The sequence below is a fragment of the Myxocyprinus asiaticus genome, chromosome 18 (assembly GCF_019703515.2).
Source record: "Myxocyprinus asiaticus isolate MX2 ecotype Aquarium Trade chromosome 18, UBuf_Myxa_2, whole genome shotgun sequence".
NCBI classification, from domain to species: Eukaryota; Metazoa; Chordata; class Actinopteri; order Cypriniformes; family Catostomidae; genus Myxocyprinus; species Myxocyprinus asiaticus.
The window spans coordinates 4,266,318-4,291,186 of record NC_059361.1 but is presented as its reverse complement, the minus strand read 5'-3'; the positions used below and the strand labels follow the sequence as shown (position 1 = coordinate 4,291,186).

At 36.7% G+C, this 24,869-nt stretch overlaps 1 protein-coding gene across 1 annotated transcript; it reads left to right on the top strand.

Moving 5' to 3' along the window:
- Positions 1-84: 84 nt before the first annotated feature.
- Positions 85-24,084, top strand: LOC127456288 (telomere repeats-binding bouquet formation protein 1-like). The gene is made up of 21 exons (XM_051724704.1): positions 85-182; positions 297-352; positions 3,055-3,165; positions 3,282-3,410; positions 3,645-3,773; positions 3,922-3,982; positions 5,665-5,762; positions 6,607-6,735; positions 6,822-6,974; positions 7,063-7,194; positions 7,614-7,739; positions 9,570-9,682; positions 10,130-10,345; positions 10,859-11,217; positions 11,552-11,616; positions 13,081-13,176; positions 13,357-13,617; positions 18,603-18,644; positions 22,443-22,513; positions 22,721-22,888; positions 23,789-24,084. Exons 2-21 carry the CDS (start codon positions 346-348, stop codon positions 23,834-23,836), a joined length of 2,514 nt encoding a protein of 837 aa, XP_051580664.1. The 5' UTR covers positions 85-182; positions 297-345; the 3' UTR covers positions 23,837-24,084.
- The last annotated feature ends 785 nt before the right edge of the window (positions 24,085-24,869 follow it).

Here is a 24,869-nt window from a genome sequence, read left to right as displayed (position 1 = left end):
TAATAAACAATAAGTAAAAAACATTACTAATGTCGTAATCGTACAAACGCACCTCACAGCTACAAATGATGGTGAGAGCGGGAATTTGAAGTTCTTCCGTTGAAATGTCGTTAATCCTTCATTCAAATTAACGCGGTATCTGGATAATTCGACTATTCTGACCTCCTCAACTCTTCAGATAGGTGTTTAAAAACTGTCCGTACATCGTGTGCTAATCACAGCACCTTTATCTTATCAATACATGAATCTTATAGATTTTATACCATGTTCTAACAACATTTGTGTTCATTTTGCAGCGTTCCTGGGATATTGTTGAGCGCGTTTCAATGAGCCCGAATATGAAAAATGGAAGGTCAATATCATATCTCATATAAGCAAACAGGAGTTATATTTCACTGGTAACTCTATAATAACTTGCTTTATTAACATTAACAAACATTACATCACCTAATGTTTATAAAGCTTTACAATGTTATGAAATTTTGATTCATATTCTCATATATCTGATAAAGTGTATAACTTGAATGTACTGTAAGACACATTGAATCTGTTAAATACATAAATATAATGTTATATACAGGGGCGTAGATTCCAGGGGGGATGGGGGGAAGGTAACCCCCCCCCAATAATCAAAACAAGCAAGTACAACCTCCCAATATTTCTACCATGATCAATGGAAACATGTACATTTTTCACACTGTAACCCCCCCATCCCCAATGTTCAAGCCAAATCTGATGTAATGTTTGTTAATGACATACCGTAATGAAAGTTATTTTCCATTTCAGTTTGTAGTGTTAAGGCTGAAACATAGTTCACGTAAGTACGCGAACGCAGACGTGAGCGCTTGATCAACGCATGGCCTACGCATGGTCCCATTGTACATACTTTATGTGCTTTGGCGGTTACAAACCTCACACCACAAGGGTGCGATAGAGTTTTTTTTAGGCGCCACGAAACCGAATCACGAAAATTTTACTCTGTGGTCCGGTGTTTTATGAAGTCAAAAAGCCATCCCAACATGCCCAAAATGACTATCCATAGCTAGTTGCGGCATCTCCGCTACGGACGCCTTTCCATTTCTTCCTGGCTCGGATAAATCGGTCCCGTAGTTGTTTCCATTTTCTCTTTACAGTGTCATTATCAGAATTTAGGGAAGCTGCGATTTCTTGCCAAGCAATTTCAGTCACTGAATGTTTGTATAACTTGTTCAGCAAGACTCTCCTCAAATTGCTGCTCTGCCATGACAGTTTTTTTTTTTTTTGGGGGGGGGGGGGATTTTTCCCCTTTTTCTCCCAATTTGGAATGCCCAGTTCCCAATGCGCTCTAAGTCCTCGTGGTCACATAGTGATTCGCTTCAGTCCGGGTGGCGGACGATGAGTCCCAGTTGCCTCCGCCTCTGAGACAGTCAACCCGCGCTTCTTATCACGTGGCTCGTTGAGCGCGTTGCCACGGAGACATAGCGCGTGTGGAGGCTTCACGCCATCCACCGCGGCAACCACGCTCAATTCACCACGCGCCCCACCGAGAACAAACCACATTATAGCGACCACGAGGAGGTTACCCCATGTGACTCTACCCTCCCTGGCAACCGGGCCAATTTGGTTGCTTAGGAGACCTGGCTGGAGTCACTCAGCACACCCTGGGATTCGAACTAGCGAACTAGCGAACTCCAGGGGTGGTAGCCAGCATATTTTACCACTAAGCTACCCAGGCCCCCCGCCATGACAGTTGTTGACTGAAAATAGAAAATCTGCTCTAGCGCCCCTTGAGGCAATGCAGAGAATGCAGCGCATACTTGCGTTGTGTTATAAATTGAGAGCTGACACATATCACTACGCAACGACACGTTGAATCGTGCTTGCGTAACAAGATGCGTCTGCGGCCTTTATACTTTGCCCTCTCTGGTTTGTTTTCTTTTGTCTAAAGTGTCAACATATACTGTGTGTGTGTGTGTGTGTATATATATATAAATTTTGTGTTTTATTATAAAGTGACCATCTATTCTACACAGTGTTGGGTGTAAAGCATTACTAAGTAATTAATTACTGTAATTAAATTACTTTTTCATTGAAAAAAGTAAGGGATTACTCTTAATTTTTCAGTAATTTACAGTTACTTCTGATGTAATTGTGTTAAATACTTTATAGACTCTAGAAAAATTCTATATAAACAATAGTGAATTTTAAAACGAAATTTAATGTCTAACGTTAAAATGTTTTCTAATTTACCGCTGCCCCATTAAATTCTTTGGCCAGTTCATAAATAAGTTATTTGATTTTATATGATTTATTTGAAAGAATTAAAAGAACTGTTTCATGTCTATCCTTGTATTTTTCATCAGGGTTTTAGAAAGTAATCAGTAATAAGTAATGCAATTACTTTGCAGACAGAGTCATTAGTTGAGTAATCTAATTACACAGTAGAAGATGTAATTATTAGTTAGTAATTAGTTACTTTTTTTAGAGTAACTTACCCAACACTGATTTTATAGATGTAGACTGGATTGTCATCCAAGCTAAAGTGTTAAAGGAATATTCCGGGTTCAATTTAGGTTACAAGGTAAAAGTTAAGCTCAATCGACAGCATTTGTGGCATAATGTTGATTTTACCAAAAAAAAAAAAAAAAAAAAATATATATATATAAAATTTCGACTTGTTCCTAGTTGATTTAAAAAAAAACAAAAATCAAAGTTACAGTGAGGCACTTACAATGGAAGCGAATGGGGCCAATTTTTGTAGGGTTTAAAGGCAGAAATGTGAAATGTATAGTTTTATAAAAGCACTTACATGTATTCTTCTGTTAAAACTTGAACTTTATACAGAAAAGGTTAGTACGTTTACCAATTTGTCCCATTCACTTCCATTGTTAGTGCCTCAGTGTAACCTAGATTTTTGCTTTTTTTTTCTTTTTTTTTTTTTAAAGAAAAGGAAGTACAATTCTAAATAATAATTTGTGGTAATCATCGTTATGCCAAAAACTAGGTCAGTTGAGCTTAACTTGTATTGAACATGGGATATTCCTTTAATTTAACTAACATCTTTCATATTTTCAGCTATCAAGACAGATTTGCGTCTGCTACTGGAGTGTCTGAAATACCAGATGATGAGGCCTGACTCACAGAAACAAGCTCTCCTCACCATCTTCTCCATCTGCCAACAAAATGGTCTTTGTGACAGCAGAACATAGTTTCACACACATATGACTTTCTTGTTCACTCAAAAAATAAAAACTGGTAACAAACATATTGAAAGCTGTATTACATTTTTCCTTGTGTTGCAGGTCAGTATGTGGAGTTTTTCAGAGAGATAGGAGGAATTTCATTCATCTATAACCTGTCAAAGTCTAGCTCTTACTCTGAGGTTAAAGAGACTGCTCTTTTTACACTTGCTTCCATTGCTGAATTGCATGGTATGTGTGTGTGCATCTTTACATATGCACAACACTTGTATGTTTTTATAAATGTATATTATTCAAAAAGAGAACTATTCTGCACTGTGGCTCCATTCTAAGCCTTATCACATTTTAATGCCCAGCGTATGCTAAACAAATGACAAAAATAACCAGCTTGACTTGATTTGACTTGATGTGACTTTTGAAACGCAAACAGTTGCAAAATTGTAATCATATTTACTTTCTCTACAGAGAGCTGTAAACAGATCTTGTGTCGGGAGGAAACATTTCATGACTTGGTGGAGCATTTGAAGCAGGAAATGCCTCTGACACAGAAAAGAGTGGCAGTTTACATGCTTTCTGTACTGGTTGCCAACAACAGTAAGCTTCACCTCCATTAACCTTAACTCATGTGTTTCTACTTATTATTTACTAGAGTGACCAGAAAATAGATTGTCAGTTCTGCATGTGATTCAATGCAAAATGTATGTATGTATCTAAATATGTGTGTGTGTGTGTTGTATTCTAGGACGTGGGCAGACTATTGCAAAGACCTCCAGTTGTATTGAAACCTTGCTTAATTTGTTCAGGTACACACATTCAATTAAATCTGTTCAGGTATGCACAGTTACCAACCTTTATTTTCAGACCTAAATGACTTTAACTATTTTTAAACCTGTTAAGTCTGATGAAATGCAATCACAATGCCAGTTGCCTCCCTGAATGTGCTAATTGCAGCAAAACTGCCAGGTTAACATTACACTGTAAAAAAAAAATCCATAAAATTTACAGTAAATTATCGGCAGCTGTGTTTGCCAAACATTTACTGTAAAAAATACGGTGACCATACTTCAGGCTTTACTGGATGTAATTCTGATGTGTGTATATTTTACGGTTCATTACCGTTTATATTATTAAATTATATAAACTTGATACACTAACATTCTAGAACTATAAAAATCTGCTTTACACTTTATAATGTATTGCTAATTACTGTAGTAATTACAGAAAGATAAATTATGTCATAAAGTTCATCAATAGTGGCCCTTCCAGAAGCAATGACCAATAAACATGTAGAGACACAAACACAAAACACCATCAGGGTAACACATGACACTAAAATAATGCAATAAACATTAACTAAACTATATAACATATAACATGGAACATCCCAAAGTACATAACTGATATTGAAAATAAGAAGAAACATAACTATTCCCATAAAATATACTGAAATGTGAAGGGTCACGCCGGGAATTTTGGGAATGCCTGATTATTTTTACTGTTATTTTAACAATAATTTACCGTAAAAAGTACATGTACTCTCTTGTTAAACATAATATACATTTTTACCATTAATTATACAGTAAAATTACACTTTTTAACTCTAAAAAACATAATTTTTACAACATTTTACCGTAAAAATTACAATTAGTATTGTCTTGTTAAGTAAATTGTAATTTTTAACCATATATTTTAAGGTAACTACCATTAACCAATTAAAGTTTTTTTACTGTAGCATTTTTACTGTCTTTTACCATTAAAATTACAGAATTTTTTTACAGTGTAGAGTGATAAGTGATAGGAGGGCATCTACGTAATAATATCCAAATTAATGAGAATGCAAGTCTTGTGACGTAACAATATACAGAATAAATCCCAAGGATGAAACTATTCTGATAAATGGCAAAATGTCTTCAGTAACTGGAAGAAAAATCCAGTGGCTTTAGGCTGAATTCTCCAAGATAAAACTGTGATATGCTCCCCCACTTGGAAAATAGGAAGAACATTTTTAAACTGTGTGACAGTTCACTAGTTCTCTTCAAAGGAGGAAGCGGGAGCCGGAGAAACAATCCAACGTAAATCTTTTTATTCATACACTTTTCAGTCTACAACAATGGTTTGCTTTTCAGCACAACACATAAATGCACAGATAAACTCTGCTGTGTGCGTCTCTCTCTCTCCCCTCCGGCGGTCTGGACTCCATTTTATCGCTCTCCAGCTCTCACTGTAATAGAACAGCTGTTAGAGATAATTTCCCACAGGTGTCAATCCTTACCGTTCTTCCTCTCCCGGCCTCGCTCTCTACAGATGTCGCTTGGCCATGCCCACATCACCACACATTGTCTGATGTTTTGTTTAGGTGAATCACACAGCTGCAGATATGTGACTAAACTCTAACAGGAAATTCACTTAAACACTCCCCTGCTGCTTGACAGAACCAGATTTCAGTTTATTCTCTTTCTCTCTCATGCTGTTTTTTTTTTTTCAGGAATAGTTTTCCAGGGGCAAATGACTGTTATGAGCAGCAGCAGTTGTGGGCCGCCGTATCTAGTGCTCTCTGTGGCTCTGTCAACAACCCTCAGAATGGTATGGCATAGATTTCTTTCCCTTTGTGCTCTCCTCACAAGCAAGCAAAGATCTGAACCCTCATGCCATCCAAGATTTGTATGACTTTCTTTCTTCAGCAGAACACAAACAAATTTATTTAGAGAAATACTTCAGCTCTGTTGGTCCATACAATGCAAGTGAATGGTGACCAGACCTTTCAAGCTCCAAAAATCACATAAAGGCAGCATGAAAGTCCATAATCCATACGACTTTACTGGTTTAATATACTGTCTTCTGAAGCAATCACTTTGGGTGAGAAACAGAAATATTCCACTTTCATTTATATTGATCTGTTTCTCACCCACACCTATCATATTGCTTCAGAAGATATGGATTTAACCACTGAAGTCATATGGATTACTTTTATGCCGCCTTTATGTGCTTTTTGGACCATCAAAGTTCTCGTCACCATTCACTTGCATTGTATGGAACAAAAGAGCTGAGATATTCTTCTAAAAATCTTCTTTTGTGTTCTGCAGAAGAAAGAAAGTCATACACATCTGGGATGGCATGAGGGTGAGTAAATGATGAGAGAATTTCTATTTTTGGGTGAGCTATGTCTTTAAGCTTAAACACTTTAAAAGTTTTAAATGCAACAAAAAGCTTTAAATACAATGAACAACTCAACTAAAAATATACAGTATATCTATAACACCAGCTATGACTTTCCCACCTACCTTAACCCTAGAATCTGAACTATTTATAGATATTATGCCATATATAATGCTTATTAAATATACCTACACTCATTCAGGAACACATTTTCTGCCATTTCCTGCAAGTATGCACTTTCACAATCTTTTTCTGTATTTGTATGTGACAGAGGAGAATCAGAATGTATGCATGAGTGTGTTTCCCCTGGTGAAGACATGGCTGCAGGAAGTGACTTTGCCCAGGGCAGAACTGGCACAGCCAATATGCTCATTTATTGGCATGACAGTGGCAAACAATTGTGAGTACAAAGCAGATCAGCACAGAGTAATGTATATTCCCATTTTGTGTTTTGATTAATATGTTTCATGTGATTGTGTTCTTCAGTCTGTGCTCAGGAGTATTTTGTGTCCGTGGGAGGCCTGGATTCACTCTCAAGCACTCTTACCAGAGTTTTGCCTCAATCGGCACAGAGTGCTGCCGCCTGTAAGATGGCCACAGTAATTATTAAAACACTGTCTGTCTGCATCTCCAACAATGGTAAAACACACACATACATGCATGCACACACCATCTGGAGCATATTGGGTTATTTCAGATGATCTATTTTTTTATCTCTCTGTCCCAGAGTGGTTGGTATCTTCTCTATCGAACTTGAGTATTATTCCGGGTCTATTGTGTCTGTTGTCCAGCCCAAACCTCGATCCACAAGACCAGCTTGCTGTGGTGTTGACAATTGGACACCTCACGGATGCCTGTGGTGAGTAGTTGTCTCGGTTCTGTCTCTCTGTCAGCCTGGGTTTTGGTCTGACAGGAACGTGGCATTATTCGCCCATTAGTATTTTAAAAATCACATACTGCACTACAGTTATAAAGTACATTTAAACCTAAACTCGCTGTACAGTAATATTGGGACACACAGCGTCATAAAATTGTATCTTGACACCATATCAGAGCAAGATGCTTTATCTAAAAAGCATAGATTCATACTTTAAAAACCCACTAGAAATAGTATGCCATCTTTGACATACTTCTATCAACTTACTAGTTAGGATGAACAAATCTTAATGTACCATTCTATATGGAATAAATATGTTTAGTATGTGATTCAGCCATTCAGTTAAGAATTTTTTTTTACATTTATATCATAATTGGCAGTTTGTTTCACTCTCTCTACAGTAGAGCATCAGTCTCAGTTGTTGTTGGCGGGAGGTTTGCCTCTGATGATCTCTCTGCTGACTGAGGCCAGTGATGAGGAGGTCAGGAAGGCAGCCATGTTCGTGCTGCACACATGTAAAAAAATCAGTGAGTTGTGTATTTGAATATTCTGACATGCTAACATGATAGTGGATGTAAAAGCATGTTGTACTTAGTTTACATGACTAACATAGACATGGTGTGATAAGTGGTGACACACCCCTACAGATTTTTAGCCGCTTATCCTATGTAGGGTCAAGGGTAGTGCTGGAGCCTATCCTAGCTGTCTCAGGCCGAAGGCGGGGAAAACACCCTGGATAGGTGGCCAGTCCATCACATTCACACTCTCACTCACACCTACAGGCAATTTAGAGTCTTCAGTTCACTTGACCTGCATGTCTATGGACTGGGTGGAAACCAGAGCACCTAGAGGAAACCCACACAAACACAGGGAGAACATGCAAACTCCACACAGAAAGGCCCAGATTGAGCCAGGATTGAACCGGTGACATTCTTGCTGTGAGGCAACAGTGCAAGCCACTGAGCCACCGTCCATGAGGAAGTGGGAAATCAAAAGGGCCTAGTGTTCTAGGGCATTAGAACATTTCAGTTCATCTGAATGCATACTTCCCTACTATGGTATTTAGTATGCCAAAAGCAGTTTGTTAATGGAGTGGGGTGTCCAAATCCTCAGTATTCATAAAACAGGCAAAAAATACTCAGATGACCTACATTACTACATCCTGCAAGATTCTGAAGTTTGCATTCACTAGACATTTGACTATCTCATAATCCCACAGGAACTGAGAAGACATATTCAAAATGCTTAATTAAAAAAATGTCTGAGAACCGCATCTAGGGCAACTTTTTTCAACTTTAAGAGCTCTATACACTCACTTAGCACTTTATTAGGAACATATGTACACCTACTTATTCATGTGATTATCTAATCAGCCAATCGTGTGGCAGCAGTGCAGTGCATAAAATCATGCAGATACGGGTCAGGAGCTTCAGTTAATGTTCACATCAACCATCAGAATGGGGAAAAAATGTGATCTCAGTGATTTGGACCGTGGCATGATTGTTGGTGCCAGATGGGCTGGTTTGAGTATTTCTGTAACTGCTGATCTCCTGGGATTTTCACACACAACAGTCTCTAGAATTTAATCAGAATGGTGCCAGAAACAAAAAACATCCAGTGAGCGGCAGTTCGGAAACGCCTTGTTAATGAGAAAGGTCAACAGAGAATGGCCAGACTGGTTCGAGCTGACAGAAAGGCTATGGTAACTCAGATAACCACTCTGTACAATTGTAATGAGTAGAATAGCATCTCAGAATGCATAATGCGTTGAACCTTGAGGCTACAACAGCAGAAGATCACGTCGGCCACTTTATTAGGACCATAGTGTTCCTAAGAATGTGCTCAGTGAGTGTATATCAAGAAATACCTATGGTTACCTAAAGAACATACTTTTTTTCATAGCAGAGAAGTGCATTTTTCATCAAATGCAGCACTGTACACAAATTCGGCCACAGCCGTCATGAATGCATAGGGGGAGAGACTAGTCTCATTAGGAAAAACACATTGCTGCCTTTATTGCAGTAGTGACAATGAGGCACTATTAACATCAGATGCAACTCATCAGTGGTCACAAACTACCAGCAGCACTCAGTAACCACAATCTAGATATAGGATGGTGTGTGATGGTAATATTCTTTGACTTTGTACTTTTTAGCTGGGAACTAGCATTAATTTGACAAATTACAGGGTTTTGTCATGGGATTAGAAACTGAGTTGCTTTGCAATTGATTCAACTGAATTGAAATCTTTAAAGACATACAGTATCAACAAAATACTCTGTTTTGCAGATTGTTAATTGCAATGAAGTTAAAATTCAGAACATTTTGAACTGAAATGTATTTTCCCTCCCCATCCAGCTGAATCATTAGGCAGAGGAGTAACAGTTCAGGATGAAGTGGAGTCTGATATGGAGGGACACAAACAGTCAGCAAGAGAAATCCTCCAGAGAATACAGCAACTAGAAAAAAAGGTGTGTCTGTGTGTGGTGCTTATTCTAAATTTCACCAAGTTTGGACAACTTGCATTGTTTCATACACTGCTTATACAAAGGTCAGCCTACTGTACATTAACCTGCCTGTGAGCTAGTTCATGTTAATGAATTTATCCACTAATACACTAGTATTTAAATTAGTGACATATTCCACACTATTTCTAAATTTGAAAGTTTCTTAAAGCCCATCAATTGCTTATGTCTTCCTTAATCAAATTATATGTGCAAAAAGCCCCTAAAATAGCTGTTTATGTACTTGTGTACTCTATCGACAGTGTCTGTGACATCCCCTTTATTACCACATAAAAATTATTTCGACTTGTTCCTCAATGGTCAATGAGAAGCTCAGGTGGACTAAATGGACAAGAATGTATTATGCTTGAAAAAATATTTTTTATGAGCTTAATTGTGTGTTTTGATTCTCAGATTGGCACGAAACAGTGGAAAAGTGATACAGAAAGCCAGCAGCACAGCATGCAGAGGTCAGCATCTTCTGTGGAATGTAATGAGGAATGGTGGGAGGACTCTGTGATGCGGAAGGTCAAAGGCCATCATCGAGTATGTGAGGAGTTGCACACAACCCCTGCAGGAACTCCAGATAAACCAACCACAAATCAAAGACCATACAACCAAGAGAGCTTGGTGAGCATCATGTGTCAAGACGTATTAACATAAATAATAATACTGTATGTTTTGAGCATTCCCGTAAGAGCACTTCTGACACGGATGCACATATAACTGTGCATCACTCAAAGAAATTAACTTTTTTAATTAAGGGGGAGTATTTGCTCTATGGAATGATAATTTATCACCTTTATAAGGGCACATTAGCTACACATACAACAATACTTGCCTCTAAAAGAGCAAATACAGATATTGAACAACTACAGGTCACTATGGTGTCTAAACACATAACTAGACAGTCCTAGAATAGAATATTATGAAATATATCAAATCTGGGATAACAGATAAAAAAACAGAAATTCTCTCCAAGAAATTGTTTGGCGCTATATTATAAATATCTGGTGGCTTTTTGTCACTTTTAGTGCAGTTTTGCCCCAAGCCCTAGTTAATTTGTGATCCTGCTGTGCATTAATACAGATATGTTTAAATGTAAAGCTGTGTGCTTGTCTGTGTATATGTTTGTGTGAGCAGCAGTGTGTCCGAAAGCATTTATTTAGGAGCTCTGAAGAGTGTTTGAGTCCCTCTCAAGTCCCTCTCTTCCAAGGCACTATCCCGGGACAGGGTAAAGAGAGAGAGCAAGAACAAATGAGAGAGAATGAGAGGTCATCAGAGAGGAAGATTCAAAGTAGCAGTGACCTGGAGACAAGGAGAGAAGGAGATTCAAAAAAGAGAGACTTGGAGGAGAAGAGGAAAATGATGTCTGAAAGGGTGGTAAAGAGATTGAAGATGATGGCGCTCATGAACCAAAATCCAGAAAATGAAGGCAATGAACAACATAAACGCCAGCATAAATGCAACACACCAACAGGGGGAAGCAGAGATAGACAGGGGTAAACAACCACAAATTATATCATTTAATGTTTGTTATATTTGTTTTTCATTCATGTCTGTAGCACAAACATTGTGGGGCAAGTTACATACTACAGTTTAATGCTTCAGTTCAAGGGTTTGTTTTAAAACCCGAAGTATGAGTGTAAGTAATGGTTACCACTAATTTTTCTAGGTTCTAGTTGTACAAAACCATTTTAATTTAGGATTAGGCTGTTCACATAAAATCCATATTCACAAGAGGCATTTTATGTCAGTGTCATTTTTAAGTCAGACTTACATTTTTTCCTTCTCAAGGGAGTGACATTTCTCTGTTTTATTTTTCATGGGGTTCAGCCCACATATTTTCAGACATCCTGATCCCATAAAGAGACGCCGACGCATACAGACTCTCTCCGATGGTAAAGCTTTCTAAAACAACACATTCACTACTTTCAGCTAAATCACAGTAAAATCTTTGATTGCTCTTCATCAAATTCAGGGGCCTCATTTATAAAATGTACGTACGATCAGATTTGATCCTAAATTCCATGGATGTGATCCTACTGTATGTCAAAAGGGAGGAAAAAATTGTGAATTATAAAGGCAGAAACTGATGTAAAAATGTTCGTATGCGTACATCAACCGAAGAGTAAATGTGCAGACAATTTTTGTGGTCATGCTGTGGTGTGCCAGTGCGCGCTGATTTTTAGTGATGCAAAAATAGTCTGTGACTGACTGAATTTGAGTCAGAATGAGTCAGAATGTGGTCATATTCAGATTATGTATGTGTAATTTAAATGCTTTATTTTGGATATCCGCTATAACAGAATATTTATTTATAGCCCAATCTGCTATTTTCCTTAATAAATTAATTTTGAGACCACGAGATAACAGGCTGGTGTGATATACGGTATGTAATATGTCAAGCACATTTCTGGAGCGAGGAGGAGATATTATAATTTAGAGCCTTTATCACATAGCTAAATCAATATACAGATGAGTGAAAACACATCTCAGTCTCAGTGAATCATCAGATCAATTAATGATTTGATTAGATTACTAAAATGCAGCGTAATCAATGGCAAGAGTGAGCAGAAGAGAATAGCGGGGAAAGAACGCTTATGTAGTTTATACAGAACACGATTGCCATATTTCATTATGTATACAAGATCATGTAAACCGCTTTTTGGAATTGAGGTGTAGTAAAGAATTGACATTGGTTGAAGAATGGTGTGGATTTACAGTAAACGCGGCCAGTGAATGGATTTATTATTGATTATAAAAATGGATAACTGATGATGAGTTGTTGAATAGGCTACATTATATGGAAAGAAACCGGTAGCTGCACTCACTTTTTTTTTTAAGAAAACCTTGCCAACCGCACAAGAACACTTACAATGGAGGTGAATCGGGCCAATTTATAAACATTAAAATGCACACTATTTATATATATATATATATATATATATATATATATATATATATATATATATATATATATATATTTTTTTTTTTTTTTTTTTTTTTTACAAAGTATAGCCACAACATGCGAACATTATACATGTTAACATAATTTTAGTGTGATAAAATCAGGGATTTATTGCCGTTAAAGTGTTTACCAGATTACAGGGTTTACCGGCATTATGTTGACAACAACTTAAGTGCCTCATTGTAAAGTAAATGTTTATTTATTTTTTATTTTTTAATAAACAAAGGACGAGTAAAATTTATGTTTTGTGGTAATAAACATAATGCCACAAATGCTATTGATTGAGCTTAATGCGTATTAAACCCAGAGCATTTCTTTATTTGGTAATGATCAAATGGTTTGATGTTCATTTTGAAGTTTTATATTATGGATTTGTGCTCTGTTCTGTTACCAGATGAGATTTCTTTGTGTTCTGAGCTTTTGGACAAAGAAATTAAGAGGTTTTTGAAACCCCTATCCACCTCTACACCCGGTAACTTGCGATGTGCAGGTGAGTGGCCTGAAAATCACACACAAACACTGATGTGCTGTAGATAGCAAGAGCAAGATGTATTGCCTCTTTCAAGTTCTTTAAAACTCTCATTCGTTCTGTCTTTCATGTTCTTTCTGTCTGTCCTTCTCTCTCTCTCTCACACATACACATGCACCTTCCTGTACTTGAATCTTTCAGGTTGCATGAAATGTATTCATGAGGTGGACAGTCGTTCTTTTGGTGCTGTAATGCATAGCTGCAGGTATAAGTGTGACTTTCACCTGGTGCTTCTGGAGGTTGAGGATCGCTTCAGGGAAAACCAGCAGTTAGCGAGTGCTAGCCACAGTGTAACACACACTCACATCAACACACATGGCAAAAGCAGAGAGCACAGCACATGCACCAATGCGGAGAAAGAGAGGGAAAGCCGCAGACTAAATCAACATTGCACAGACGAATGTAAGAAACAGAGTCCACACCACTGATATATATATATAAGTACTGTGTATATAGTTTTATATACAGTATATATCAGTGGTCCACACACACTTTCCCAATGACCACATTTCCATGCACATGAAAATTCTGATTGATATAAGAATTTGTTCATATTCCGATCATGTAAACACATTTTATCCCGATTGCCATAACCCAATTAAGACTATATTCTTGTTTTTAAAGACTACATTCTTGTTTGTATTTTTTCATTCCGGTTCAGAAGTTCTGCAGCCTTCTTTCCAAATGGTAACCGGGTACAAAATAAAAGAACTTTTTATAACGTTCTTTTTAAAATGTCAGTACTCTGCGCTAAGGGGTGGGTGAAATACCAATTGCAGTGTTGCAAGATCTTGCAAGAGAGACAAGCAATATGGTCTGGAAAAACAAGCCCAAAATAAGCCACTTTCCTCACCAAAATAAGCAATAATTGTTTTTCCTATGTGGTGGATTTATTGGCATAGAAATCAAAACAAGCGTACAGTTAATTGCATACAGGCAAACTAGTTGGGGGGGTTGGGTTGGACAGACGCGGTGTGACTCTGAAGGCTACGGGCATCAAGCTTTAATAACCGCATATCCAAACCAGGGGGAAGGTATCCTTTCTGCTGCAGTGTCTAGTGCAAAACAGTTTTTCTAATTGTATTTGTCTCTTTAAATACTCCACAGAATTCATTGATACAGAACTTGACTTTAAAATGTTGTAAAATTTCCACAATGTTTGGCAATTATGATGTCTATTTGAATATCTGTTATGTTCTTTACTGTTAGTTGTTGATCCAAAAAAAAGAAAAGACATTAATATCAATCAAATATAGCGCAGAACCAGCAAAGAAACAGTGCAGCGACTCTCTTGTCTATGGCTTCTCATTCCTAAAACTGTCCCTTTCCTTTGCATCCTGTCAGCTCCCTCTTAGGATACGAGGAAAAGATGCAAAGGAAGGAAAGAGGACGGAGGAATCTAAGTGAAATGTATTTGAAAAATGAAATGTCCCGCTCATTCAAACATCATTTCAGAACGTCGCCTTTACGCTGCTCCATTAGCCTACCTCAGGCGCTTGTTCAAATTTAATTAATTGATATATTAAGAATAAATCCTAATAATTCAAGATGCAATGTCGAAGTATGTGACAATTACAGTTTGATAAAACAGTGGTGAAACAGGAACTAGAAATATTGTGTCAGATGTGAAGGAGACGAATTTATGCGTGCATCACACACAAAAGATTTCCACATAGAATCAACCTGCCATCCTCGCTCAAGCCTCCTCATATAGCTTCCTCTGTCCTCCTTTCAGTTGTTTTTCATATAAACATGCACTAGATTAATGTGTTTTTGGCGCATTTTGCTGTTTTTAGACGCCGTAAAAGAACTTCAACTGTTAAAAACGTGTCTCGAGACACCTGCGTTCTGCCTTACTCGTTGCACTGCATATTGCTTTTTTAGCACAAGAATTGGTCTGAACCAGGGTCAGAAATTAACAAGGGCTCAGGGCAAAAATCCCACTGAAGGTGACAAAAATGACCCGAAATTGAAAATGTGGGGGCAAAAAAATACAATAAAAATGCCACTTATGATTTCTATTTCTTATTTGCAACATCGGATATATTTCTTTTTATTCTAGACCTAGTATATAAGTATCACATGAAATTATTTGATGTTCATTTAAATTTATAGGTAACCGCTTATCTGATTATTCAGGTTGAACATGTTTTTTAAGGAATTGATTAATTTGAAATATTTGATGTAACACAATGATGTCATATTGTCATATTTTGTATAGTTAGAAAAAAATATGCCCTAACGATTCCCTCAATGGTGAAAAATGCCCCTAAAAAAACTCCAGGAGGCAAATGTTGCCCCTTTATAGAAAAGATAATTTCTGACACTAGTCTAAATAGCCTCTTTTAGAAGTGCTTTAGCTAATTGTTACATAAATGCCATACATACTCAAGAAAATAATAATAATAAAAAATGCTTCTCTCAAAGTCACCAGAGTTTAATGCTTCGGTGTTGTTTTGCCAAAATAAATAAATCTACAATAATGGTACACTTAAAATATGTTTTTAAATATAATAGAATAACAAAGAATAACATATGTTGATAGATGCATGTCACAAAAAATGACATTTGCATGCTCCCCCCCAAAGTCTGTCACCTTTTTCAACTCTACAGAGTTTGCAGGTATGTAATTAACAGTTAAGTATAATTTTAATTACAGATCTGCTTCTCATTCTAAACCCGGCAACATCAAATCTGTATTAATGCATCATATCTAACAATAATTCAGTGAAGACTTGGAAACAACTGAGAAATGTAATTTTTACTTCTAATAATGTTTTCCTTGTATCTGGATTAGCCTTGCATGTATACACTGGTGGCCAAAAGTTTGGAATAATGTACAGATTTTGCTCTTATGGAAAGAAATTGGTACTTTTATTCACCAAAGTGGCATTCAACTGAGCACAATAGATAGTCAGGACATTAATAACATGAAAAATTACTATTACAATTTGAAACAAATGATCAGAACTTCTTAAACTACTTCAAAGATTTCTCATCAAAAACTCCTCCATGTGCAGCAATGACAGCTTTGCAGATTCTTGGCATTCTAGCTGTCAGTTTGTCCAGATACTCAGGTGACATTTCACCCCACACTTCCTGTAGCACTTGCCATAGATGTGGCTGTCTTGTCGGGCACTTCTCACGCACCTTACAGTCGAGCTGATCCCACAAAAGCTCAATGAGGTTAAGATCCATAACACTCTTTTCCAATTATCTGTTGTCCAATGTCTGTGTTTCTTTGCCCACTCTAACCTTTTCTTTTTGTTTTTCTGTTTCAAAAGTGGCTTTTTCCTTGCAATTCTTCCCATAAGGCCTGCACCCCTGAGTCTTCTCTTTACTGTTGTACATGAAACTGGTGTTGAGCGGGTAGAATTCAATGAAGCTGTCAGCTGAGGACATGTGAGGCGTCTATTTCTCAAACTAGAGACTCTGATGTACTTATTCTCTTGTTTAGTTGTACATCTGGTCTTCCACATCTCTTTCTGTCCTTGTTAGAGTCAGTTGTCCTTTGTCTTTGAAGACTGTAGTGTACACCTTTGTATGAAATCTTCAGTTTTTTGGCAATTTCAAGCATTGTATAGCCTTCATTCCTCAAAACAATGATTGACTGATGAGTTTCTAGAGAAAGCTGTTTCTTTTTTGCCATTTTTGACCTAATATTGACCTTAAGACATGCCAGTCTATTGCATACTGTGGCAACTCAAAAACAAACACAAAGACAATGTTCAGCTTCATTTAATGAACCATATAGCTTTCAGCTGTGTTTGATATAATGGCAAGTGATTTTCTAGTACCAAATGATCAATTTAGCATGATTACTCAAGGATAAGGTGTTGGAGTGATGACTGCTATCTAGATTTGATCGAAAATACTTTTTTCAAATAGTGATGGTGCTGTTTTTCACATCATTAATGTCCTGACTATACTTTGTAATCAGTTGAATGCCACTTTGGTGAATTAAAGTACCAATTTCCTTCCGAAACAGCAAAATCTGTACATTATTCCAAACTTTTGGCCACCAGTATATATAGTAATTATACATAAATCATACATAAAAAGGTCTTCATTCACAGAATACAACATCCACAACGGGCAGTTAGGCAAAGAAATGTGTGATGCAGCAGTTTCCTTCAGGATCAAAGCACGTGTGGTGTAGTTCCAAAAATATACTGTGATAAACACTTTGGCCTTTATTTTCATGAAAAAAGTATCGGAACAAAATTAACCGGTTACGAGCATTTAAATATAACGTTTTCACTCCGGAACAGTTGAAAATCACCTTGTTCCGGTTTTCGGTTACGTTCTGATAAAAATTTCATTTGTTTCCAGTTTTTGTTCCTTGAACCGTTTTTAGTCCCTGTTCAGAATATTTGTAGAGATGTGAAACATGTTTACATCTTTTTCGGAACAAAGGCTCAACTAGAATATGGACCTTAATCAGTAAATGTGAATGAAAACTTAGTGTCGTTGTGTAAACTGTGTTTGCGGTCATTGGGATTACCTCAAATGTTATTTCCAAACTTTTGATTAAAGGAATAGTTCAGGAAAGTGCATTCTTTCATACAGCGAAAGTGATTAGAAACTGTAGCTGTCAAGCTCCATAAAGGACAAAAAATACCATAAACTTGTCCATACGATATGTGATGTATTTCCAGTCTTGTAAAGTTATTTGAGTAACAGATAATTGTTTATTGAACATTTGATATCATATTGCTGTTGCCTTCTTCTTTAAAAGCAATAACAATAAGCCATCCAATGTAGGGTGGCATGGTGGCTAAGTGGGTAGCAATGTTGCCTCACAGCAAGAAGGTCCCTGCTTTGAGCCCTGGCTCACCCAGGAGTTCTGTGTAGAGTTTGCATGTTCTTGCTGTGTTTGTGTGAGGTTTCCTGGACCTGCTGCTCTGGGTGCAGGTCAAGTGAATTGGAAAATGTAAATTGCCTATAGGTGAGAGTGAGAGTGTGAATTTGTATGTCTGTGTGTGTTAGCCCTGTGATGGACTGGCCACCTGTTGTGACAAAAACACATTAATCTAGCACGTTTATATGAAAAACAATTGAAAGGAGGATGCGCAGGTTGATTCTTTGTGGAAATATTTTGTGTCGAAGCATCTGACGCACACATAAATTCACATCTGACACAACTGGTGTTTCCCTGCCTTCGGCCTGAGACAGCTGGGATAGGCTCCAGCACGACACGCGACCTATACAAGCAAGATGGGTTGATGGATGTTTTGTGTTGCTATGATTTTACTTTGGTACAATGGTAAAATCACTGTAACACACAGGCACATTGCTTTGAGGATGTCTTCACATGCTAAAACTGAAACTGTTTAGTGCATTTTTTTGCTTTCCTGCTCTGTAATTCTCAGTGTTTCTCTCTCCAGTTTTAAGTCTCACACCCCTCAGAAGACCGTGTGAAACAAAGGGTAAGAGAAGTTTTCTTTCCTACCTGAAAAAAAAAGAACCGTAGCCCTTCAATGTTTCTCAGTCACTTTGAGTGTGATTGAGATGACAGTGGGTTTTGGGGGGAATGTACTTGCCACTATAAACATCTGCAAACTGCCCCATAAGTTTGATTAATGGTGCGTGTGCGTGCAAGTATCTGGGTTATAATAATGAATAAGGTCATATTATACTGTAACATGAGAGCCTTTAATTTTTCCACTTTTGTCGATGCTTTTTTGTCTTGCCATCTTTTTCCTTGCTTTTTTCCTTTTCCTTTTTTCCCCTCAGTCTCACTTGTTCCATTTCCTCCATTGCTGAGTTGTGCTCTCTGAGTGGTGTTCAGTTATTCCTATGTGGCCTCTTTCCCATAACCTCAAGGCTCAATTTATTAACTGGACTCTGGTCTTTCTTTTATCAGTTTTTGCACAGAACGTTTCACAGAACATGAAATACAGTACATAACACATAAAACTGTCATTTGTAACAAGATTTTAAAAACTATTGCAAATTAAAATGAGTAAATAAAACTAAAAGGTATGGAGCCCTATAGAGGGCAGGAAGGCAATTTATTTTCTTTTGCATTCCCTCAGAAAACGTATTGTGTTCTCGGCTTCTCGCAATAGTTTGCATTCCCTCTCAGTTTGTTTTGTGTTTTCACGCAATACCTTTATCCATCCCTTGTGAAAACTAACCATGGTTTTACTACAGTAACCATAGTTGAAGTATTTGTGGTAAAACCATTTATCTGAGGAAGAGCAGGATGCATGAAATGTCACTACTTTTCTACTAAAATCTTGTTAAAAATCCTATTAAATTTTACTTTGAAGTAAAACCATAGTAACCACAAAATTTACCATGGTTTTACAATAGTAAAAGTTTGTAGTAATAATAATACAGGAAAACCCAAACTACTGTATGGTGATAAAAAGCATTACAAGGGAATGCAAAACTTCCACTAAATGAACAAATGCATTAATATAATAAGTAAATAAAATCCAAAGATCAGTAAATTCAATTTTAAAACAAAGATGTTTAAAACTAAAGTCATTTTTAAAACGAAAATTACTTTCAAAAATGTTTACCAACGTCTTCTGAAATATTGGCAGTTTTCATAATTTTTCATCAACATGTAATACATTTCTCAGCTTCTAAAATGACTTTTTTTGTGACAATTGACTGGGTGGAAAAAATATTGATCAAAAATATAATGGCATCTATGATCCAATGAAATTCCGATGAATTAAATCACGAACCGGCCTACGTTATTTCCTGCTGAATGTTATGAGATTTGTAAAGTTATATCCAATACTGGGATTCATTGTCATTGCAACAAAGTTGTAATATTGGGTATAACTTTACTCCAGAAAGGTTAGTAAGCAATTTTATCACACTAAAACCACGTTAACATGTATAATATTTACATCTTGTAGCCATTACTTTGAAACAGTATGTATTTAAGCATTTATAGACTGGCAAAAAAAAAAAAAAAACTTCCATTGTTAGTGCCTCACTGTAACAATTTTTTGTTTTCTAATTTTCTTTTTTTTTTTTTTTTTTTTGTGGAAATGAAAATCAACAAAAATGCTGTTGATTGAGCTTAAAGGATAAGTTCACCCAAAAATGAAAATTCAGTCATTGTTTACTCACCCCTGTGCTGTTGTAACCCTATATGACTTTCTTTCTTTTTCTCAACACAAAGGGAGAAATTGTGAAAATTGTGACTGTGCTCAGTGATTTCATACAATGGCAGTTTATGGTGACCACCTCTTCAAGCTTCAAAAGAACACAAAAGTATAATTCAGAAGTCTAATAAATGATTCCATGAGACTCATGATTGTTATGAAAGCATTCGATAAGATTTGGTGAGAAACAAACTGAAACCTAATGTGTTATTTAGTGAAAATGTTCACTGACCGTTGATCTCCTGTGCATGTTCATGATAGGGCAAGAAAGCAAATGTTCACGCAGTGCCCTCGTGACATTGGGGCGTTCAAGTGAAAACTTGTTTTGTTTATCTAAAAACAGGTCCTCCACAGCGATAGAGACAACAGAACACAACACAGCTACACAAAACAGAGAACAGAACTTACTAAACATGTCTGAAGAGTTTGTAGTCGAAGAATTGATGCATTTCTGTGCCCAGCCTTATTTTTTTGAATGTTTTTGGACAGGTGCCAGTTCACAGTGGACAGAGTTACCTTTGCAATGCCGAAAATAGAAAACAAGCGATCGATAGAATGAACCATCACTCATCACTGCTGGTTAGGACAAAAACTCTGATTACCATAGAAAAGATACCTTTTATTGCATCATTTGCCGTCACCTTAGGATACGGTGTGACTGTGGCTGCCGGGAGCCTCCTCTGTGTTTCTGTTTGATTTCAGAGTACTCCATAAAAAAAAAATAAAATAAGGCTGGGCATAGAAATGCATCAATTCTTCGTCTACAAACTCTTCAGACATGTTTAGTAAGTTCTGTTCTCTGTTTTGTGTGCAGTTGTGTTGTGTTCTGTTGTCACTATCGCTGTGGAGGACCTGCTTTTAGATAAACAAAACAAGTTTTCACTTGAATGCCCCAATGTCATGAGGGGGCTGTGTGAACTGTTGCTCTCTTGCCCTATCATCGAACACAGGAGATCAACGGTCAGTGAACATTTTCACTAAATAATACATTAGATTTCGGTTTGTTATTAAAGCATATGATAAGGTTTGGTGAGAAACAATCATGAGTCTCATGGAATCATTTATTAGACTTCTGAATTATACTTTTGTGTTCTTTTGAAAAGAGAGAGAGAGAGAGAGAATGAATCAATCATGTGCAGGGAAGATGGATAACTAGATTATGGGTCTCTGTGGGCTCTGACGTCCGGTCATTGAGCTGTTACTACGGAGACATGGTCTGCTCTGCAACCCAGAACACAGTCATTAGGACAGGACATGGGCAGAAGCAAACACACATGTTCTTTTACACCAGTGGTCCTCACCCCCCACCCCCCCGGCTTACACATCATGAATGTGAGACCAAACCTTGCATTCTTGAATTCATGCAGATGGAGGGCTATAATATCTGGGGCCTATGAAAGTGTGAAGACAGAAACTATTAATAAAAGTGATATTGTTAATATATTTTTCATTTGGCATTTTGAACATTTTTATTTATTCATTAATTATTTATTTTTTATAATTTTAACAGTGGTATTTGTAACAAGACCATAGTAAACACATGGAAGCAAGTTGTTGTGTTCCAGTCTGCACATTCAGACATGTGCATATACATAGGTGTACATACACACAAAGTGTTTTGTTCTGCTCAAGAGTTGGTGGAACAATATGGTGGAATGGTAATATTATCATGAGAACCTCCTCCATGCTGAGAGGAATGTCCTGCTATAGGCAATTAAAGAACAGTGTGTACTTGTTCTGTAGGCTACTAGAAAAGGTTTCAGACTTCCCACTAAATCATTCTAAAGATCAATATACAGTACATCCCTGCTGCCCTGTGCAAGTCTGACCATCTGTATTGCTGTTGCCAACATGGACACACTAGTACTGTATGGTTTGGTTCTTTATTTTAAAGGAACATTTTAAAACAAATTCAGCTCTGTCGGCATCATCTGTGAAATTTTCTATTACCACTGAAAACAATTTAATCTCATCCCTCAGTTAAATGAAAACGTTTACAGTAATGCACTCACAATGGAATAACTTAGAATATTCCTTTTAAATGACACTTTCTGTATATCTCTCTCTCTCAGTCTCTCCTTGCTGTATTTTTCTTAGGATCAAACATGGAAAAGAAAACAGTTCACCGAAATCTCGAGAAAACGTTCAAAGACTGTCTCCCCAAAAATGTACGGTACTCTTTGCTTTAGTAAGAAAAATGTGAATGCATTTTCAGTAATGTCACACTTGACACAACATTAAAAGTGTGTAAATTGTAATGAGAAGTCCAGAAGAGTCATTGCATTCTCTTCATTAAGTCATTATCTCTTTAGTCCATAAGATAACAGAAACTGTAGATGTTTGTGTGTGAATTTGTTACCATTTTCCTCCTGTAGTCTTCAGGCAGACACAGAGAAAGGAGGAACTGGACTGCCGATGAGCTTCTCTACCTCAGTGAGGGTGTGAAGCGGTTTGGTCACTCCTGGAACTCCATCCTCTGGGCATATCCCTTCCAGCCTGGATGCACCAATGTAGACCTGGCTAAGAAATACCAACGCATACAGGCATGACATGGCCAAATGTAAAGATTCATTTGCTGAAAACTGTCTCTGTTACCTATGAGTGAACCTATCAAGAATATGTCCAGGTCGTATTGAACACCAAAATCAAAAAAGAAAATTATATGAAACCTATTTTAAGGACCGTTGCGATTATTATTTGCAATGCAAAAGAAACGGTAAAATTTTGGTAAATGGTAAAATTTTACAATAAGGTTGAATTCGTTAACATTAGTAAACGTAATAGAAACATGAACGAATTATAAACAGTACTTTTATAGCATTTACTAATCTTGGTAAATGATAAATTGGTAAATTTTCTATATATTCTAATATATATTTTTTTACATTAAGTTGTTTACGTTAACATTAGTTAATGCACGATAAACTAACAATAGTATTTTGATCAATTAACATTAACCAAGATTAATAAGTGATGTAAAAATCATTGATCATATTAGTTCAAGATAAATAATGCATTTACTGATGTTAACGATTACTAACTTATTGTAAAGTGTTATCAAAATATATTATAAAGTATTTATGCGTCATAGTAGTATTTGTTATCCTAAATTAAATGTGCTTCCAGATTTTCATTTCTGTATTACAGTAATTAGATTCTTTAAAAACATAACAGTAATGAGAATGTGGGGATAAAATGTGCTTAAGTGTCTCGAAAATTATGTTGCAATGCAAAAAAATATAATTTGGCTGACACACTCTGTTGTACAACACCATTTGTTATTTTGGGAGTCTTTGTTAGTATTCAATCTAAATCGCAAGTATGAAATGGTTCATTGGGATCAAGGGACCAGGTATCACAGTTAGAACTATTGCAATGTCATCTATCTTGTAAAAAGAAGAGCACAGATTTTACTCTTTATTCCTCTTTCATTTCCCTGACAGAAAGCTAAAGCTCAAGGTTTGGATCTGTCTGATGCAACAAACCTATAATACATCCCAAGAGAAACTGAAATAAGATCATCGTCTGCCATCAACCCTGTATGACTTGCTCATTTATATTGTTATATAATTAAATTTATTTAGTTGAATAGAGTAATGTTTTGAACTTTTTTTGCATTGTATAGGTTTGTTTACTTTTGCCACAAGTCAAGGTAATATATCAGAAAGTAACTTAGAGAGCAATAGAGAGAAATGGAAAAAGACATGATTTATTTTCTAATAAAGTTTGTTCTCCTTTCCCTGCTTAAATTAATTTATGTGACCAGAAAAATAAGTCTAGGTTACATAGTTGGTGGGTTATTTGTTTTAAGCCCGTTTCACTTGATTTGCATGGGTATGTATATTTATATTCCCCAGTGCCTATGCCTTTTAAATTCAGTCATCCAAGGCTAAAGTACCCAAATCTCTGTCTTACATGGAAAATGAGCCGTGGCGTTTCCTTGAGATTCCAGTAAGACAGGAAGCAGCTTAATATTTAATCAGAAACTTTGCATTCACTACAAAATACTCAGTGGAACGATGTTTATTTATATAAAGCCAAAGTTTCTTATGATAAGAGCCAAAAAGTTGACTTTGAAAAAAACACTACTGTATATCTAACTGCCCCATGAGACCTAGAAAGAATGCTAACCCCCCCCCCATGAGTTTGTCCAAGAAAACTCTTATGTGTTTATTTGAATGTGTGTGTGTTTGAGAGAGATGCAGTGCATGCTGTCTTGCCCAGAAACAGGAGTTTCCACACAGAAGGTAGAAAGATCAGTTTTCTTCCTTGCTATGTTAGGATGTATGCGCTGGGATAGGTTACACACTTCCCACATGTTGGGTTTTGGCAGTGCTCCAAAATATTTTACCAGTGGCTCAAATGTGGGACAGCTGTTTTAAGTTGTTTTTTTAGAGACTCAGCCTGATGTTTTGTTCAGATTTTTAAACAAAACAGATAAAGAGATGCAAAAAAAGAGATAAGTATGCACATCACAAGTAAATATAGGAAACGTGTGGTGTCCTTAAGCATATTTACTTGCAC

Bases quoted from the DNA above. Each gene is read 5' to 3' on its own strand.
- LOC127456288 (XM_051724704.1), top strand. The intron at 9,683-10,129 runs GTGTGTCTGTGT...TTTGATTCTCAG, and splicing joins TACAGCAACTAGAAAAAAAG to ATTGGCACGAAACAGTGGAA. The intron at 13,177-13,356 runs GTGAGTGGCCTG...TGAATCTTTCAG, and splicing joins CGGTAACTTGCGATGTGCAG to GTTGCATGAAATGTATTCAT.